The 21,175-nt window shown below is 41.3% G+C and overlaps 2 protein-coding genes across 2 annotated transcripts; both read left to right on the top strand. All coding sequences in view use genetic code 11, as the record gives it.

Moving 5' to 3' along the window:
• Positions 1 to 451: 451 nt before the first annotated feature.
• On the top strand, positions 452 to 709 carry EGR_05541 (hypothetical protein; the record flags this gene model as incomplete). Its single annotated transcript, XM_024494790.1, has 2 exons — positions 452 to 523; positions 671 to 709. The coding sequence occupies 2 exons, from the start codon at positions 452 to 454 to the stop codon at positions 707 to 709; spliced, it is 111 nt and encodes a 36-aa protein (XP_024350838.1).
• A 4,515-nt stretch (positions 710 to 5,224) lies between these two features.
• Positions 5,225 to 20,379, top strand: EGR_05540 (Mechanosensory protein 2; the record flags this gene model as incomplete). Its single annotated transcript, XM_024494789.1, has 8 exons — positions 5,225 to 5,348; positions 9,373 to 9,482; positions 11,725 to 11,880; positions 12,248 to 12,451; positions 13,241 to 13,296; positions 14,252 to 14,330; positions 17,096 to 17,523; positions 20,235 to 20,379. The coding sequence occupies 8 exons, from the start codon at positions 5,225 to 5,227 to the stop codon at positions 20,377 to 20,379; spliced, it is 1,302 nt and encodes a 433-aa protein (XP_024350837.1).
• Positions 20,380 to 21,175: the final 796 nt, after the last annotated feature.

Here is a 21,175-nt window from a genome sequence, read left to right as displayed (position 1 = left end):
CCCGGTTTGTTTTTTGTTGTACAGCCAGAGGGTGGAATAAAAGCGAGCAAAATGAAGAAACTAATCAGGGCTACAGCAAAAATGTGATAAGAAATTTGCGATTTAAAGCGAAGTTAGTTTTTTAATAGCTTGATCAACAGATTTAATGGCTTCAAGATGTGACGTAGAGAATTGATTGTAAGTGACTTATTTAACTGAATAAGCACAATATGTGGATGTAATACTTTGACTATTTGCTTATCTCTTTTGTACTTCTGCCGTGCGGCGCAGCCTTCGGGCCATTGCAGTAGCCCCATGCCTTCTCTACGTCAACAGTACGTATTCTGCCTTGATATTATGACCTCTCGTTCTCAGAGAAGTTTTGAGAACCTACATTAGTGGCTGTGGAAAACGAAGCCGACCATAAAGGACAACTACCCTGATTTTCATTCCTAAAAAGTTACACCTTGACATGATTGAAGAAGAGCATATGCTGCAGATGAGCGAATCTGTGACAACCCCTAACAAACAGCGTGGAAATGACGTCTGTCTTCAGCAACTGCCCCACTCTTATATTCTGCAAGAATGCAATTAACAACTGAAGCGACACTAGCCGTGAACCATCTGGGGACGGTAATTACGGAGCCGTAGTTGAAGTGAAGCGATGATGCCAATTTTGTCTCTTCACTAGCAGGATGGAACCCAGGTGGATATGGCTGAGCAGCTCTGAAGTGAGAACAAAGTGACAACTACGTTAAATCCCGTCCTTTATTAAACGACTCTGCTTTAGGTCCAGTGTTCTTACAACTAGCGGTGGATATAGGTGATGGCCTACACATTTCCCCCTCTCTTAGTACAGTTCCCAAATGGGACGGTACTTCGGGTCCATTGGGATTGTTGAGAGGAACCAGTGATGCTACAGTCAGATATCTTCTCGGTTTCACGCAAATTCGATGAGTGGAACATTTGGTTGGTGAGTGTTTTTGTTTAAAGTACCGACTACGTTGTGACGGCTGACGTTGAAGGTTTACCAAGGGAGCGCCGTAGAAGGCGCTCAGAAGAAGAGAAGGGCTTTACAATACTTCGATTATTTGTTTAACACTTCGCTTTATTTTCTCAGGCGCTCATGACTCATCTTCTGTATTTTCTCTGAGCAATATGGCCTCCGGGCCATGTCAGTAGCCATCTAAGCCCTCCCCTGACTTATAAAAACATATTTTGCCACAATATCGTCTTCTTTTATCTTCAAAGAAGCCTCGAGGTACTATGAACTCAAAGAGGCCTTCGTTCAGAAGTTCCCGCAAAGTTTACTGCCAGGGACACCAGAGTTTACTCCCATAAGAAAGCCATTAATTCACGCCAGTAATCCTTCCGAAGGAATGTGACAGAAAACTTGACGAGATTTTTATGGGACAAATGTTGCTTGCTTAATCACACCTAGTCACAAAATAAGAGGCCTTTTGCAGTGGCGTTTTCAAGATGGTCTTTCACCAGCAAGTCAAAACCCCTTGCTAGTAACTTCTTTAATGTGGCGAAAGCGTAGCACCAAATAATAGTCTCTTTTTTCGCAAAGAAAAGTGTGCTCAACACTTTTTTGGTCATTCCAGAAGATATAGTCCAAAGCCACTTAAGAACTCTGTCCGTTAGGCAAAATAGGAGAGCTATTGCACAAAGCAGTGGAAGCACCTGCGAAATGTGGAAAGTCAAACGAATTCGTGCTCCTGACAAATGGGATCAAACAGCCTTTCTCCCTATGAAAAATCAACACAAATGACAATGAAATGAAGTGTTTCTATTTTCCACTTTTCCACTGAATTTCCCTCTTTTTCCGACCAAAGTGTCAGAGTGGCAGAGAAAACAGGGCGGTAGTAGATGAAACATTTCACCCGGAAATTCATACGACACAAACTAGAGAAGCAATCTCATCGATAAAGTGATGCATAATTCATTCGCACTTCTAGTGGCACCAAAATCAAGATTTCTCATTAGTGCAAAATGAGTGGGGCTTTAAAACACCTAATTTGGGCAGAGCTTTCCTCACTCTTCCCGCATTAATCATGCACCCAGCCTCTGAATCCACTTTATTTTCACCTAAATTACCAACGATTGTAGATTAGAGATTTCGGATAGTGTGAATAGATAAAATATTCAGTCCAGACATCATTATCGCTCGATGTAATGAGTACACGCTAGCCCATGCCTGCTTTTCAGTTATTTTAGTAACGAGTACTTATATCAACTGGGTGACCTTGTGCTCTGAGAGGTCATCAACAAATTTAAAGTACACCTCTGCTTGATCTGGGCCAATCGGGAGGGGAATGAGCAAAAACACGACTACCCCTAATGCTGGGAGGAGCATTCTCCTGGGGTTGCAGGCATCCCCAGCCCATTTATGTTGCTATTTATTTAAATGCAAACATTTCCGACTGTATTTGGAGGATGCATGCTCTCCGGTGTTGAGCCATTATTCTCAAATCATAGGGACCGTGGAGTTAACAAAAGTTCCCTTTCCTACGGTTGCAGCACCGTTCACTATGACTCCTTCGGCTTTAAGCGTGATTTTACAAGTTGGATAAAATTTTGCGTTATTTTCGAACCCTCAGTCGTGATTTCAGTTTTATTACTGGCCCGCCATTAAGTTGTACATCAGTTCTCAAACGCTGGTAATTGGGGCTGAAGAAGGGAGTCACTAGCATCAGATAAGCCGGCTGCCTTTCAATAAATATAAGCATCTCAGGAAGCGAGAGACATTTGGAGACATACCATGTTGGGGGAATATTTACTAAAGACTCACTTTTTAACTGCGCGTCAAATAGCTAAGGTAAATCCTAATTGAAAAACTTCCAGGAAGATTGTAGTTGATGCAGACGCCTCTAAGTGTGGGACCTCATCGTACTTCACAGATGCTCATGAAGTGGTTTTAGAGAAATGAAAGTCCAGTAAGAAGAATGGAGAATGCCAACCATTTCAGGGTTGGATAAAGTATTCCTCGTCAAAAGTCACAATCCATACTTATTTGTTTAACAAAAAAAGGAATTGATTTGTAGAAGGTAGAAATTTGAGTAGCATGGCACACATGGTCTTTCGCCCACCGTTTTTTGTCTCTTACGAAGCAAATTCAGCGAAAAGCTTTATTTGCAATTGTTACAACTATGACCCCCAAGTCGATAGACTATGAATATGTGCCTCCTCCATATAATTCCGATTTTTATTCATTTCCGGGAGCCGTGTGCTTCCTTTGGCGATAATCCAGGCTAAAATCAGGCTGTGTAGCTTTGCCTAGCTCTCCATTACCCTACTCTCCGGAACTGGATAATCGCACAGTTATAGCCCCACTGTTCCGCCGAGAAATTGACCAACAAAGTTCAAAACTATGCTCTGAATGAGAAATTGCGTCTTGAATATTTTATTAACGCATCCTCTGCTAGCGTCACAAATATGTGACATTGATTCCTTATCCCCTTTTAATGGTCGGTTACACTAAACTGCCCATAGCAGACTGATGGATTTGGTTGGAAGCAACTAAGAACTGTGATATATATGACAATAATCTTTTAATTTCTAGCACATCAACTCCTAGCTCCGCAAACATTTGGCATAGACCCTATCACCTTCTGATGGCCCTTTACTCTAAACGGTGCATTGCAACCGAATTAGTCGGACTTACAGCAAACGTAAACTGTGATCTGGCATGAATGTAATGTCTTTTTGTTTTTCTAATCATGTCTACTACCAGAGTCACAAATATGTGACAAAGTTTCTTTATCGCCTTCTGGTAATCGGTTGCACTAAATCGCGCACTTTAGGCGGGTTAATCGGGATTAAAGCGACTAATATTATTTTAGTCAGTAGAAGACAAGTCTCTTTTAACTCTTCTTAGCACATCGGTTACCTGCGTCACAAAAACTTGACATAGATTCCTTAGAGCCTGCTAATAAATAACTTGACTTTAAGCAAACTATTGAAAGAGGAATATCCTTAGTTAGGAGCTGATCAAGTTGACAGTTTGATGGTCCAGACGCGTTTACCATAGTAGAATAGTAAAGCATCTAAACTGCGGGGAGTAATGCTTCTCCGAGAACCTAGCGGAAAACGCGTTAATTATTCATACCGCTGGAGGTAATACTGCCTCAATTCAAAGAGGCACTCAATGGATTCCTAATTAGTACTACAATTTTCTTTTAAAGTAAAATTTCCCGTGGAGCTGGCAGAATTTTGCATTACTTTTTACGAACCCTCGAAAAATAACACGCATTGGGACCAAAGTGAAGGGAAAGTTCGTCCAAAATAAATAACCTTCCTACCCCAAGAACACGGTGATGCGTTGGCTTTTTTTACAACTCCTAGGAAGACATTTTGAACTATGGTATTTGACAGTGCTGAACGGAGGAGGCGACGCGTGTTAATGTAGACCATACGCGCTATGGTCTAAAGGGAAAGTCGGCCACCACAGCCCAGATGTATTCGATTGTTCAAATGTGCCTACAGCGCCCGCACCACCGAACCGGTCTTTTCAGCAGCTGCTCAGAAGCTAAAAAGTGCCAGTATCTTCGGACCAAGAAAGTCCCACATTTATTTTACAACCCTGTGTGTGGCTGGAGTTAGAGACGCCGGTTATTATGTGCTTGACATGCCACGTATTCGTGACGCACGTGCTCCCATGGAAGAGTCAGGGAATCCCCTGTAGGACACACTGGTAGCGGCTGTGTTAATCACTAAGGCTAATCGAAAAGGGAAAAGATTCATTTTTTGCCGTGATTGACCTATGCATCAGTGGAGCTGGTGGAGGGCTGGAGTAAGGAATTGTGGCAATGCTGCCAATGACAATAACAATGATGATGATACTGGTTGTTGTGAGGGCAATTTTCGCTAGGCGAAAACAGCTGTCCACACGTCCATGCACGTACACGCGGCCAAGTTGAAGTGACCAATGGTGTGCATCCCGACCTGCAATTGGTGGCATTGATTCCTCTCAGATGAGCCAGATTGGCGAGGCATGATGCTGCCGCGAATTATAGGCCATAGCTAGTTGGGACCGGTGTGTGTGTGCGTGTGTGTCCTACTCGCACGTGGAGCTACCACCTTGCGTACTCTCTTTGAATCATCATCATCATCCCCCACACAGTCATTCTCCTCCGCCTCACGCTGACGGCATAGAAGGTCGTTCGAAGCGGTGCTTGATCGTTATGGAAGCCTGGTGGCCACAGACCAAGGAACTTTAGATATACCATCCTCCCCTCCTCCAATGAATACACCGCAGCTAAGTCTCGCGAATCCAGTGGATTCTTCCATGGTAGGAAGTGAAGGTAGTCTACTGACCGAGCCCCGAAAGTATTCAGTTGTAAATCCGCGGATGTCGATGGATGGAGGTAAGCTGTGGTACACCGTTTTGTAGCCATAAAAAGTGCTCTTTCATGGTTTATTCGCCTAGAGCCCATTTATGAAATAAAAAAACAGTAAACTACATCATGCAGCTGGCTTTAAAGTAATGGTTAAGTTAACTTCTTGCGTTAAAACCAGATGTGATTGTCTGAATTAACTAAATATCTTGACTTCAACCATTTTTTGCTTCCATGATTAGGCAGGATCGGAATTCGGACTCTCGGTAGTGTTGCTCCCGAGTTTTGTTTCCTTAGAACTAGGCAAGCAGGTTATTTGACATCTGTTCCGCCTTACTCCCACTCTCACCTATGGCAGTGACCTAGTCTACATAAGTAGAGCTAGACCGTTTAACAGATAATTAACACGCTAGTTGTTTTAAACAATAAAATTCACTAGCATCGCTAGTATTGGTCACCTTAACGATTATTTTGAACCTAGTTTGCCATTTTTGTTTTAAATCAGGAGGACTGGAGTACATCTTTGAGTGTGGACGCTAATAAAATAGAACTTTAAAGCATTGTTTTCTCCTAAATGATCCTTTTTAGAAACTTTACAGAGGAAAAGCATCCTTGATTCTGCAATTTTGTATAAGAAATCACAATTAGGTGAGATAATACAGGAAGGGAAGGGAGGGTAGACGGAGAGAGCAAAAGCCTGATCTCAACACAATGGCCAATTGTCATAGTGACGCCGAGTTGTGATGTTGCACATGAAACGAAAATTAGATCTACTGGCATACCTGCCTCCAGTGGCTGATAGGAGGGCGATCATCACGTGACCGGCAGTAGGGAATGCCACTTTTTAAGGGTTAATAAATATTTACGGGGTTAACTGCATGTGCACTTGTTCTTCCTTCAGCGTAGGAGCAAATCGTAGCCTCGCCTTTGAAGAGATCCAGTCAACTAAGTTAGGCAGTTTGGAATTTACTTCGGAATCGCAGGAGGCATAAGTGATGGGACTTCTGGAGTATTGACTTTTGACCGTTTTTATTATGACATATTGCCGGCTTTCCACAGTGGTACAGACGATTATTAGCTAGTATTTGCAGATATCCCGTTCATTTCCACGCAATATGTCTTTCAGTAGTCTAGACTAAGGCGTTTTGGGGTTGGGAAAAAGTGCGGAAAATTAAGGTGAATTGCAGGGCCGTGAGAGACTTCCATTTTGCCGCCAAAAATGCAAATCGTGAAGCAACCGTGTCTACTGCGCCTGTAACTTGGAGAGCGAGGAGTTAAATTGTTTGTTAGTACGTCTGGAGTCAAGAATGCAGGCGGGTAGGCTGGCAGAGGCAACACGGACCACTAATTGCTGAACTGCCGGAAGAGTAAATATCTCCTTTATCTAAAAATACCAGAGCCAAAGGTGTTTTAAAAAAATTCTCCATGTTGTTATAAAACGCAAACCAATAGCTTGCAAAGAGGTGTGGTTCAATGTGAGTAGAAAAGGGTTTTGGCTACAATGAACTCCATTGTATTCATGAAAGCAAGCTTTGAATTGTATTTATTTGTTCGTTTCATAAATGACCACACCCTCTTCCTCGAAAGAGCAAGGATTCTCAATGCTCGGCTGACAAAGGTTTAATTCAGCCATGCCAGATGGAATAAGTACTAGGTTGTGGCTTGACTAGACTTGCATCCGTCTGCTAACTGCTCTTTACTTGAGAAAAAGGCAAAATACACAAAAACTAAATGAAATGTTTGCCATGCTTAGCTTTATTACTCTCCATCCTTACAGATAGAAGCATATATTAGTGTATTTTGTATGTATATCTTGCTATAAGGCATGCGGTGTTGAATCGTTTTCCCAGAGGTGTACGGGATGAGGTACAGACCAACAGCTATTGTCCTGCGTCTATTATTTAGAAACAAAGCCTGGTCGGATCATATTTTTAAGCAAATTTAAAGGTTAAATATACTGAAAAATTTCCAAGCCTAATAATGATTTTATTCGGTGTTAAAAATGTCTCCTACTGAAGGCTTTGACAAAATATCACATTTGCCAATGCTCAAGAGTTCTGAAAACAACATTAAGAACTAAATTACACATTTATCATTAGATATTCTACATCCTCTTTATTGTTTAAAATAAGATCGACTGATTGGCGATACGATTCGGTGGAGTCGGTTAAATGTGTTAGGGGGTGGTAAATAACGTGGTATTCGGCTGACTCTGGAGGCAGTCGAATGAAACCTCGCATAAACATTTGTATTTTTACAGATTGATATGTTTCGGAGTTCTAGTCCCTTACTCAATAATTATTCATTACTTTCCCGTGATTATACAAAGGCACGAAAACTACAAGGCGATCACACCTTCATCCTTGAGTCCCACCCTCGCTCCGAATAGTAAATTTTATGTAACAAATTGAGGCGGAAACTGTCATAGAGTTGATTACCTGAGTAGTGGGTAAAGTTAAAACATCCAAGTAATAAGTTTCAGCGAAAATTTGCCTTAAATAAATTTAAATTGGATCTGAGACTTAAAATTTAGCGTCTCATCTAATTTACGCAACCTCTTGGATATCATGGCAAGTATAAAAAGATATTCTGAGTAATAAAACTTTATAAGAGTCCTTTTTTCCACAGAAAAGTAAAATACTGCAAAGGCAAATGCTTAAAAAATCTTCTAAAAGTCTTATTTCTTGAATTAGATTAAGATTGAGTGATACTGCCTGCTGTAGAGTTCATATTGACACACAACGCGGAATTTCTGAAAAATTCTCAGCGCTTCTCGGAAATAGTGCATCAATTGAAAAAGGCACAAAAAGGGCCTTATTTTCTTGTTTTTAAAGCACCATAATCTGCCAACCTCTCGATATGCCTTTTCCCGATGGTTGCGGAGCCTTAGATATTGGATCGAGTTCAGGAGTTGCTATTCCATCAAAGTGAAACGACCTCACTTCACAGTTTGGAGTTTTGTAGACTTTAAATTCTGGAATAGATGAAGACCCCCGAGTAAATGTGGAGTTATGCTTTGTCATTGAAGTTTCGCAACTTTTGCTTTTAAGCTTAACCTTATTTGAAGTGACTGTCTTATTCACATGAACCAAATCAAAACTGATTGCCATCAGTCACCCAGGGAGTAAAAGGCTTTGCAAATTAAAATTTACATTGAAGTGTAACCGTGCTATCACAGCAGGGTGGTGTTTCGTAAAATTTATGTCTCCTTTTGCCTAAATACACGCTGACCGATTCTTCAAAGGTCACTTTAATTGCCAAATGAAATTGACGATAGCAAATTTGCATTAGAAATAGCATTACTTGTACATTAAAATATCTTTTGGAGTATTTAAACCCATATTTCTGGGATATATAAGAGCAGAAAAAAGAGCTCCTTTTGATAATTTCACTAAAATTAAACACGAAGCCCGTCTGCCCATCTGTCAATCAGCCTCCCTGTCTGTCAATCTACAGACATGCCTGTCTACCTATCAGCATGCTAACCTACCTCTTCCCCCATCTACTCATCTACCTAATGTCTATCCGCCTATGTGTCTACATGTATGCCTGTCCATCTATCTATCCACCTGTCAGTCTATCCACCTATCTAGCTGTCTATCCACCTACCTCTCCGTCTATCTAACTGTCTCAATCTATCTAGCTAGTCAGCTATCACCCTCTGCTACTTATATCAGTATTCAATGGAATTAGGGTGTGGAAATCTGCCACATTAAATAAACCAAATGAATCGAGGGATAGGGAAACCGAAGTCCAATTCCACACCCTCTAAAGGTTTCATCCCAATGAAAACAAGTCTGTGGAACGAGATATTTCTTTAGAAGCAATTAATTGTGAGGAACCAGGACAGAGGTGAAGGGTGAGATTTTTGTGGAGAAAAGTGGTTACTACTAGCTTTTGATTTTGCTTACACTTATCGATGCTCAGAAATGCTAAAAAGAATTGACAGTAAATTTTTTTTTTAACACTAACCTCATAATTACTCAAGTCCTCAGGTCTAACCAAGACAAACTAACGATTCCCCTTCTCTTTTCTTTTCTTCCACGCACTTTAGGCTCGATATCAAAGTCCAAAGACATGGGCTACTGCAGCTACGTGCTGCTTGCTCTCTCTTACTTTGTCATCATGCTCACGTTTCCAGTTTCAATTTTTTTCTGCATCAAGGTACGTTCCCCATTTTTCTCTCGTGTTTACCGGATGGACAGTAGTAGTAGTACTTGTGGTGGTGGTGGTGCAAGCCTTCAGCACAAGCTATTATTTTTTCATCATTGAGTTGTCATGACTACAGAGTGACATCCAAAGTCTTCAAACGCGGGTTTTATCTAGCTGCCTATTTCCCAAAGCCCTGTCCCTCATACGTAAAGGCTGAGGCACAACTTTCCAAAGTTGCCATTAAAACAGGTATGACTGAAACAAGGGACATATTCTGTCACACACACATATATGTAAGCGTTTCTTTCTTTAAAAGCACCATGACTCTTTGTTTTGGCTTAGCGTAAATTCCTCCCTGGCATTTTGCCCTCACCGTAGTGCTGCCCAGCTGCATTTGGCCACCTGGGTTCTAAACAGCAAGTAGAGAAGCTGAGGAGGTATAGCCTGTTTGCCTTATTGATGTCTTCATACAGGTACTGTAGGCAGCTCCGTAACGAACCTTTCCAGATGGTCCAGCTTCATTGTTAATAGCTTTCCTGCAAAATATGGGACTGGGGTAGTTGCCGAATGTAGATATCATTATCAACCCTTTTTGGGGTTGTCACAGGTTATCCCACCTGTAGCATATGTCCTTTTTCCATCGAGTTAAGATTCATCACCCAGTAGTAGATTTCAGTGTAGTTCCACCAATGCTGCTCACCGAGACTTCTTTGAATATGAAGAGGACATAATACTAGGGCGAAATGCACGTTCCCAGGGGGGAGAGAAGGAATTTGGGTGCTACTGGCACGGTCTAGAGACTTGCCGCCCAGGGAAGGAACATTAACGGAGCCTTCAGTACTCATGAAACCAAAAAGAAGAGTTAAATAAACAATAAACACATTATATAACACCCTTAAATAGGTATAGAAATAAGGAAGGGTTACATTCATTTTGACTCTGTCATTTCAAACCTTCTCTTTAGTGATTGGGGGAAAGCTAATTCGAGTAGACATTCATTCACAACAGCCTAACAACAAAATATTGAATGAATGGGAAAGCAGTCGAAAGAGGTTTTCCGTTTTTATATCATTGGCATAAGTTAACTTGCTTTTGGAGGATGAGTCGAGATCTACAGCTAGTTTAGTACGCTTTCAAAAAAGTTTTGCTCCTTTCAAAATAGACAAATTACATTCCTAAGGGGGATTTGGTATTTCGCCAATTTTAGGCAGAAAAACATTGGCCAATTGAGGGCTAAAACGTCCATTTAAACATCTGTTTCTCTCTTTTGTTCGTAGTGCAGAAATTGACTGCCAAATGCTCTGCTCATGTTAAACTGGTAGTACAACGCACAGTTTGTGTAGTCGGCAAAGTTAAGGTAGAACCACACTGTTGGGGTGTAACCACGGCTGTGTTAAGGTAGTATTTATACCGAAACACAGGAGAGGGGGCTTTGTCTCCCCTCCTATTTGTATTCAAGCATCTTTATTCTTGCTTAAAAAGGAGTTTCTAATGTACTTTACACAGCTATTTAAACAAATATCTTGCTTTAATCATGCCCACTGCAGCCTCATGCACGTCCACGAGCAGGAGTTAAGCCCTTCCAAGTAGTTGTCCCTTAATAAATATACGAATAAAAATCGAGGCAGCATTTTCAACCATCTTCTAATTAAAAAGCATTTGCCGTAACACCGTATCTTCACCCAACTTTTCGCCCTTATGCGAAACACAGCCTAATGAAATATGAATGTCGGAGGAAGGCTTGTGGCGGGCAATATTTGCTCAGCGTGTCAAAAATGTTATCTTAGAGAGAGAGAGAGAGAGAGGGAGAGAGAGAGCATAAAAGCGGTCTTAATGCGTTGAGGAAATATGGCAGTTGTTTTAATATCTTCCAGAAATTTGGAATTTTTAAGTGCAGTAGTGAGGCTTTAATTACTGGGTGAAGTAGATTACCTCTGAGGTACTACTAGATGACGGGGCTTCACCGTTGTTATCTGCATCAAATCAGCTTCTTAATTAAAAGGCAAAACTCACTGTCACGGATTGACATAGGCAAGTCCAAGTTTACATTGGTGCCATCAAATTTGCTCTCGTGTTCGATGAAACTTGCATTCCGATGAAGTCAAAACGGGCCAAACGTAAATCATGCATAGGCTTTAAAACAAATTGCTAATCATTCATGTCAAGTTGTTTATCTGCTTACCCCTTAATTCAGCCAAATCAGGCAAATCTCCAGGCACACAGAGCTTGATTGTGGTCCATTTAATCGCTTCAGGTGATAGCAGAATATGAACGGGCTGTGCTTTTCCGACTGGGTCGAATCCTTCCAGGTGGTGCCAGGGGTCCCGGCCTCTTTTTCACTGTTCCTTGCCTCGACATGATCCGAAAAGTCGACCTTCGAACTGTCACCTTCGATGTTCCGCCCCAGGAGGTAAAGCAGAATCTAGTAACTGGTTTTTAGACTGGTAGTTAGTAATGTTTTTGGAGGGAGGTATCCTGTTTAGTTTTGAAAGGGCATTGAATGTGTGTTTGTACACCGCCTTTTGATACACCCCATGACTGTTTATCTAGATAGGCTTTGATTCACCGTGATGATCCAACGGGCGAACTGTGGATAAAGGCGTCCGGGGATAATCTGAACACTATCAGATGTTGGATGAGTTTTACCCAAAAAGGTGTTTAATTTTGGCACTGAAGGCAGTGAAATTTTATTCCATAGCAGACTCACTTGGAAAAATAATCATCAGAGGGAACCATTAATGCGGCCTTTTTTGGCAAGAAAACACGACGCATTGTAGGTTCTCACCAAGGACTCCGTCACAGTGGCAGTTGACGCCGTGGTCTACTATCGAATCTACAATCCGGTGGTAGCAATCACCAACGTTGAGGACGCGGATCGCTCCACAAGGCTTCTGGCAGCAACCACACTGCGCAACGTCCTCGGCACCAAAAATCTCTCCGACATTCTCTCCGAGAGAGACTCCATCTCTGGCATGATGCAGGTTGGCATCTTTGCTGGTTGCATTATTCATCACCGGCAACACAAACATAAACAAATACCAAATAACTCACGCACTAACTGATTAACCGCCATTCCGACTTGTTCCAGTGGTTATGGCAAACGTTGACTTATTTTGCATATTCGTGCTGCTTGCACTTTCGTTCTGATAAAAATTACTTCTTTTGCTTGCCTAAAACATGCTACAAGAAAGGTAAAAAAGGTCTTCTCTCCCTCTCTCTTAAATAAGAAAAGGTGAACAGAAAATACCAGATCAAATGAAGTGTGTCGGTTGCAAAATCCTCATCACCAAAGTCAACCACGTAAATCGTAGGGCTTGCATTTTTTCAGGCCGTATGTGATTTCGTCTCTCCCCTGTCAAAAATATGGTTTAAATAAGTCTCGACTTATTATTTTCAATCTTTGGATTGACAGCGAAGTTTTAAAATGAGTAGGATGATAGTTAGTGTGGATCAACGAGCGTGGTTGTGAGAGGGCTAAAATTTGGAGATGCGGGCTCACCTATTTGTCCATCTCTACCTTTCACCCCCAGAGTCAAGTGAGGACAAGTTTTGATTCTGTGAGGAGAATGAGAACCACAACTTAATTACAGTAACAAACAAAAGGCATCTTTTATGGCAGTGAACTTCATCCACGAGGGATTGACCAAGGAGGAGTGTGGAAATTAAAACTTGCTGAAGTAGTAGAAGACAAAATCCTTGACAAACAACTAGTGAGGCATAGTCTAATTTCATTTATCTAAGGGAATGTACTTTAATACGTTTTATTTCAGACCATGCTGGATGAGGCTACCGACCCATGGGGAGTGAAAGTGGAGCGAGTTGAGGTGTAAGCGCTCATCCCATTCTTTTCTTCCATCCCTCGTTTGCTGGACTTGTTCCACAGCTAATCTCACCTTTAAAACTTCTACGTTTGTATATAACCCAAGGATCAACTTGGCTGTCAAAATGCCTCCCTGCGTTCCTATTAACGTACTTATATCCGAGGACTTGATAAAAAAACCTTCTCTTCTCTACCTTAATTAAGTCAGGCGAAATGCAAGGAGACTTTATTTGTCCACTTCGCTTTCAGAATCAATTAGTAAGCTAAGAGAGGAGAGTTACTTTCACCGCCGTTCCCATTCATTAGAGGTCGTTTAGGGATTCAAGCGAAATGTAACAAAGTCCCAGGTTAAATTGCGTCTGCACGACGACTTTGATCTTCAAACAAACCTTATACTTTTGGCCAACCTTTGGCAGTTACATCAAATAAACCGCCCCTGGTTTTATTAGCCTTTATTACTCCTTCGAGTTCGAACTTTAAGTGAGGTTGTGTAGGGGAAATTTAGTATTGGTGGTTTTATTAGTTATTGGTGGTGGTGGTACTGCGGTTGTTGGGCACGTTTCACTCAGTCACTAAAAAAACACGCGGAAGCCAATTCCACACTGAAAATGCCAATGCCAGTTACGCTGCCGTTGCAGATGTAAACAAATTACTCTTCTGCAGAGTTAATGAGACAAAAGGCGTTCAAATTCCCCGGTTGACTAACATTGTTGCAGTGGAAAAATGTCTGCCAGCTAGCAGTAAAATTGCCTACAAGAATGGTCAAGCATTGAAAATGATTACGTAAAACAACGTATAGACTTTGATTATTTATATTATTTGGTTCGAACAATTTTAGAAAAGGTTTCAAAAGACCTCGTGAACTCCTTTTTGTTTGCAGAATCACTGGGTATAACTCTTCGTCTTTTATGTAGCCCAGACCAAATGATGTCATCTGCTATCACCGATTCTTGTCTTTCAGAAAAGATGTGCGTTTGCCAGTTCAGCTTCAACGTGCTATGGCTGCTGAGGCCGAAGCTACAAGAGAGGCCCGTGCTAAGGTAGGACATTATTTCTATTTGCATTTCCTGATTCTCCTCCAATCACTGCGCTATGTGTTCATAACATTTGGCAGCGCTAACAGCCACACTAAAAACGTGACAATTACATCCATTACAGCAAATAAGATAAGCAGAAGAAAGAAAAACCTCTCTGTGATCAATAATGGCTTAGTGTCACGAATTTGCCCTCGAATGCTGTTTCGACGCTTTATCCGTCTCCTGCAGAGTCGACAATTAGAACAATTGCTACTCTAACCTGCTGTGCGTGCAGCGAATTTTCCCTTGCCTAATCAGTGGGCTTATTTCTTTTTTGGCGTACCTTTTACTAAGTTTAAAATTTTGCGTAAATTCAGCATAAGTCTACACCATCAAACAACATTCTTTCAAAGCCGACGGGGTCATTCACTCTACTCGTAATTGAGTTCAGAAGGCGCAGATAAAAACAAGAAACAGGCGCCACTTTATTTCTGCAAAAAAAGAGTTGGTGCAGGGAGTTGGTTTGCATTACTGAAGGCGGAATGAAACGGTACTGAGTTCCGTATCAGCCTTAATCAGATCTGAACAATTTTCATCACTAAGATGCCAAATTTTATAGCGTTTAAACGTGCGCAGGTAATTTTGAATGGGATTAAATTAATCACCCTTTTTATGGAAAAAAGGCTGATCTAAGTCAGCTCAAGGAATTTTAATCAAACGCTGTCGGTAGGGGTGGCCTGTATGAAATTGAGCCATGACACCAAAAGACGTCAAAAGTTACAATTAATTATATTTGGTGTTAATTGTTACGCTTTCTTAAGTCAATACTACTCATTGACTCTGAAAATTGGGATGCGTTTGAGATTGGTAATGTGTTGGGTGAAATGATAATCATATTTGCATTAATAAGTATAAATGGCCTTTAGTTTGGGAAAGAGCAATTTTCTCCTCTGTGTGAAAGAGACATCGGGCCACTTGCATTCTAGAATTTCTTTGAATCCACTACTGTCTGGTACCACATAAACACTTATGGTAGCACAATTATAAAAGCTTCAAATATCGGAAGGCCGGATTCGCTGCTCCTCCATTTAAAATGACCATTCACTCTACGAGAGGCATTTGTTCCCAGCTTTGACTTAAATTTAAGCGAGTACATTAAAAGTTGGCCATTCTTTTGCAATGAACCTTAGTTGTATTATAAACAAAAGAACAATTAAGAACGCTCCGCTGGTAAATTTTGCAGACATAATTCCTCATGTATTTAGGATAAAATACCTGAGAAGTAGTCCTACGTTTGACGAATTCACCAGATATTGTTTACACTCATTGCAAACTGCAGGAAGCTTCTCGCGAATTCAATTCCGTCTGCAATTAATAAGTCAGACAAAGGCGATGCCACCTCTGTGTCATTTTATCACCACTATTGTACTTTTAAGGCGGTCCAAAAGCTGTTTGACTTCCTCGTACGTAAATTGATAACCCCCAAAGACAGTTTGACCTATCTACTAGACAGTTGGTAGTGATTCGCTCATGCCTGTTGTACCACATGTTACGAGATAGAAAAGACAGTTACAAAACGGCGTCGACACCTTGACAACTGACCATGAAGTGGGAAATATGCAGTACTTCCGGGATCTATGGTTTCTACTTTAATGATATAAAACAAAAGAGGTACCATTATTTTGCACCTACAACAAAAATGCTTCATTCTTCAAAATTGAGATTCCATGATGTGCCCAATAGACTGCTCTGCGCATTGTGTTTGTTTGCTTTGCTTGAAGATAGGATGCATTTGCCATAAATTTTCCTTTCCCTTGATACTTTTGCTCGCACATTTCACATGAGTTTTGACTTTGGGATAAAATGTATCAGTGGAACAACGGTAAGCTGTCCCCTTACTTCCACAATGATTGAATTTCGAAGAGCAAATTAATGAGGCCCAAGTCTTGAGAAAGATCGTAGATTAGGCGTTGGAATTTTGTTCAATTGAAGAAAAATGGTTAACTTAGACGTGGTCCTTAATGGCGTATCTTCACTCTCGCACATTCAAAAATTGTTCCAGACCCGTGCCCTTATCACGAAAAATGGGGCGACCCAACACATAAGCGTTGTTTTCCATTATAGTCCTGTCGGAAGCATTAGATTGAACTCGTCAGTAATGCATTAATTGAAGTAGCACTAATTTTACACGAAATACTGCTTCAGAATTAGCCTTTTTTGCCGCGGAAAAAGTAAACAATTGTGTCTCGACGTTACTAGGTAGCTGTTAACAGAATGATGGGAAACATTTCATTTACAATGATCAGATTATAATTCCTTAGGGCGTTAAAACAAAGTGGGGTTTATATTCTATAATTGTAAGAAAATATATTAAACAGATTACTGCTGCTCCATATTATTAAATTTTATTCGCTTTCCATACCTAGCTCAATCCAAAATACATGCCAATTTTCATATAGGCTCTATACAAGGTTGGCAATTTAATTTGCTTAGATAAAAAGGTTATTTTATTTTAAGCGTGTTTTCGTTTCCCTTTAATTACTTCTCCTGGTCAGGATCTGGGTTCCATTAGAACCCCTTCCCATTTCTCTGCTTTTACCGCACCTCTGCGAAGTTTAATTCGTGAAACAACATTCTTTGCTAAAACATTTTAGGGGTGAAATTGAACGCGAGTCGTAATTGAATGAGACAGGAATGTATAAACAGCATTCGCAATAACTTCCTTAACAAATATGCCACAACCAACTCCGACTATCTCAGTAATTGAAAAGCATTAAAAAAAATTGTAGGTTATTGCAGCCAGAGGCGAGCAAAAGGCTTCACAGGCCTTGAAGGAAGCAGCAGACGTATTAAATGAGTCGCCATTCGCCATGCAGCTGCGCTATTTGCAGACCCTCAGTACTATTTCGGCAGAGAAGAATTCTACCATCATCTTCCCAATGCCCGTTGACCTGGTGACCCACTTTATGCAGGGCAAACCCTCCTCCTCCTCTCTCTCGGCCATCCTCTCCTCTACTGCTTCCGCTCTCGGCGGTGGTGGTGCCGGAGGAAGTGGTGGTGGTGATGGTGGAGGTGGAGGTGACTCCTCAGACAGCAGTCGCGCCGCTGCCTCCGCTAGCGACCATCATGGATTCGATGTTCCTACACTGGCTCGACGACGTCGGATTGTTGGCGCTGTAACCACCTCACCGGCTGCAGCCAATGAAGCGTTTGCTGTGTAATTTTTCCCTCTTCCCATCCCTTCTCTACTCCTTTTTACATATACCTACACTTATTTATTATAATTAAGCATTCAAAGGTCGTTACTATTCACGAGCGGTCTTTCCTATTTCGCTGCCTCCTTCTCATTCGCCCTCACACTCATGCCCACTCACACGACTTATACTCCTCTATATACACTACGCACAAGATGAACTCATTCATGGCCGTTTATCTGTTTTCCTTGTGTCTCTGTACCTGTTTGTGATTGTATGTAGGTGTGTAAAAGACCTTATAGAAATTAGTTGTATGTTACGCTACATGTACTATAACATAAGTGTATCATTAAACTGCCATCCCGGCTATACGACTTCGGTTGGTCACTTCTTGCCTTCACTTTAGGAGTATGCTGGTATAACGCTTCTCTCTGTCAAATTATGCATTCCTTTGATTGTCTCTTGCAACATTTATGAACTTATTCCAGTATTAACTAATCACTGGGAGGCTCTGATAAGTGGAAGAGGTAATCTCTTACCCTACGTGGACTGAATTTCGAAATAGCTAATGTTTGTGAATGATTGTGGTGTATTTACCATTCTCGCAGAACGATACAACGCTTGTGCAGTTTCAACACATAGTAGTTGAGGCTCAGGTATTAAACGCGTTAACCAAATGATCGCGGGGATAATTAATGCGATTGTAGACCAGAAACTGCTGCGGCCAGGATCGTCACTGAGATCACTCCCCTTTGAAAAGGTGAAACCGTTCAAACTCAGTGCCCTACCCCAGCCATTTGTCCTATCGCTGTGTTTTGTGTTTATATATGTAAGAAATTTCATCACCCCACGATCTTGCCTGCCATCTTGATTGACGGTGCGCGGAGTGGTCCACGGTGTACGCACCGGCTATCTCAGGCAGGTCACACTCGCCATTTACTGCCTCGGTGTAGTACCGCCACAGTGGCATGCTTTTTTATATCCATAAGGTTAAAGGTCTCGACTTGGCTAGCGTGTCCTCGATCATACGATACTTCTAAGGGTCAGCGAGAAATTATGCGTGCATTGTAATAACGTCGCAAGTGTCGGTTCGCTGAATACCATGCATCTGCGGTTCCTCAACATGCTATCTGATTAAAAAAGAATGCCATATGAAGTCCGGAGAGGAGACGGCAAAAAACTTGATGATTGTTCCGCTCTTAATATTAGCAAGAAGTTGCTTTGTTGAAGAGGACTTATCATTTATTAAGGAGAAAAATTGTTAGGTTATATTACTGACATTTTGTCTGAATAAAAGGAATAGGAACTAAGATTTACAGCCTGAATGAATACCAAAATTCAGTGTCGTTTCTTTTTAAAAATGACAAATTTCTGGCGGTAATCCTTACACTATAATTACGAAAGGAGAGTGCTAAAAGTCTTAGAAGATAATGCAATTTTGGTTGTTGTAATGTCGTTTAATTCCTTATTTTTGTCTGACTTTTCTCTATAGCACATAAAAGCAATAGCGCCCATCTTTTGAAAATGAGAAATGTTTTTCCAAAGCGAAAGGCTGTCCTTGTGAAGAAACGGTTGAATCACATTCACAGTGGGGGCAGTTGTACATGAGCATGGAAATATGAGAATGTAGCAGGTTAATTGTTTGCTTAACTCCCGATTTTGGTAACAGGTCACTTTGGGGGTCTCCGTCATTGTACATTCGTCAAGCAGCCAGGATTTCGGGCTATGTCAGTAGTTCCAAGCTCTACTTTATGCCCACAATGCATATTCTACCGAGCTTCATGTTTTCTTTCGTTGTTAGAGAAGTCTACGTCAGCTACACGAAAAAAAGGTGGCAGCCCAACCATGTAATAACTAAGGCTCTCGCTGATACAGCTCTCCCATTTATTCGAAAGTTTAGGCGCGGCCAGTATAAAGGTAAGGTCAGCCTCATTAATCGGTATTTTGTTTATTCTGCCCCGCGGAAATATATGCCACATCTTTTTGTTTATCGGAGGATATAATTCCTTCCGCGAGGGTACCTGATACGCTGGTTTAGTGGGAACAACTGGGAGGCAAAAGCGCTTCTGACCACGCAATTTAGGTAAGCTACAGAAGCACTTTTATCCAGCAATTTTTCCTTCATTTATAATTTGTGAGTCGGTAAAAGTAGAAGCCAGCGAAATTACTCTCAACAGAAGTGCAATTTTGTCCAGTGACTCTTCCGCAATTAAAGTTCAAAGGGCTCTACGCCTCCGCCTATACATGACACAGCAGGTCATTTGTCAAAGTATTTTAATACCAAACAACTTTTCATCGTAAACAGTTTTGCTATTAAATAGTGAACATATAAAAAGCAAAAGTGATTAATTTTAGTCGCCATAAGTTGAGCCTTACCTTCCTTTAAGTCAGATTGTCCACATGGGCTTGTGGGAAGAAGGGACAGCTCATTTCACCTAGGGGATAGGTGGTACCATGCTTGCGGAGATGTTGTTCGCAAAACTAACTAAAAATATTAGGTCATTCTTTAGTGAAACCCTGTAAACCTCACCCATCTGATGGTTTAAATTCAGGCGTGCTGCGGATTTCCACTCCAAGTTCCAGGCCAAGTGCAGTAAGCAATTTTATGATTATGCTTTGATACAAGTTGGGATTCCTAATTTCACTACAGAATACGGTAAGTTTTATCTAAACTTGGTGTGTTGGCAGGGACTGCAACTGGCTCTGATGGACTCCTTATGCATTCTCCATCAAGACCGAAGCAGTTGGCAGACAAGGAAGCATTACATTCGGGAAGCTTTGCAGCGGTATCACCACAACTGGAGATTTTTGAGGGTCTGATTCGACGAGAGTCCCCTTCAACGCCTTCACCGTGGTATTCACTAGCTGAGTGGCAGTAGACGCTTGGACTTAGGATCAACTGACCTTCCGTAGCTCATGAATTGTTGCCACCTTGGAGGTAGTTGTCAAACAGGGCAGAAACTGGTGGAGGAAGAGAAGGAGAGAAAAAGGGCTGAGGTAGTTTGGGTTGGAAGGGGCCAGTGAATCCCAGCCATCACTGCTACCACCACGAACTGGCCGCTACGGGCAGCCTTTGTCAGTTGCACTATATTCCGAATTTTCTGTTCGTTTTTTTTCATAGTTTACCTCTCTTTGCAGAGTGCCTTAAGTTCAAAGTTAAATCCCGTGTCCTAACCTTAGTTTTTCGTTATTTAAAGACTCAAAAGTGAATCTTTATTACCTTTTCAGAAGTTACTTCCAAATCTCGGAGAACAAGGCCTAAACAAAAAATGAGAGGCGAAAGTAGCCTGGAAAGCACAGACTCTTTCAAGCGCACTTTTGCCTCCATCTGAAGGTAGTTTTCCGGGGCACCTCAAGGAGTTCCAAGTTTTGTTTCTCCTATAATCACCAGCGGTTTCCTCTCATTATAAAATCACGATATTCTGTTTAATCAGTAACTTTTACATGAAAATCAAAGGAGACATGACTCACTTAAAACTACTTCTAGTCAGTGGAGAGATTAAATTTTTCCAACTTCTTCAGAATTATCCAAAAAAAGAAAGCGATATCGGATACAAAAGGAAATTGTTTCCCTTCTACCAAGGACTGAAAAAATGCCATTCCAAGGCTTTTACTGCCTTTAGCAAATGCTGGTGTCGATTACTACCCATTGGCGAAGTAGTTTTGTATTACTAG

The sequence above is a fragment of the Echinococcus granulosus genome (genome assembly GCF_000524195.1).
Source record: "Echinococcus granulosus chromosome Unknown EG_S00041, whole genome shotgun sequence".
NCBI classification, from domain to species: domain Eukaryota; kingdom Metazoa; phylum Platyhelminthes; class Cestoda; order Cyclophyllidea; family Taeniidae; genus Echinococcus; species Echinococcus granulosus.
This window is presented reverse-complemented; position numbering and strand designations above follow the sequence as displayed.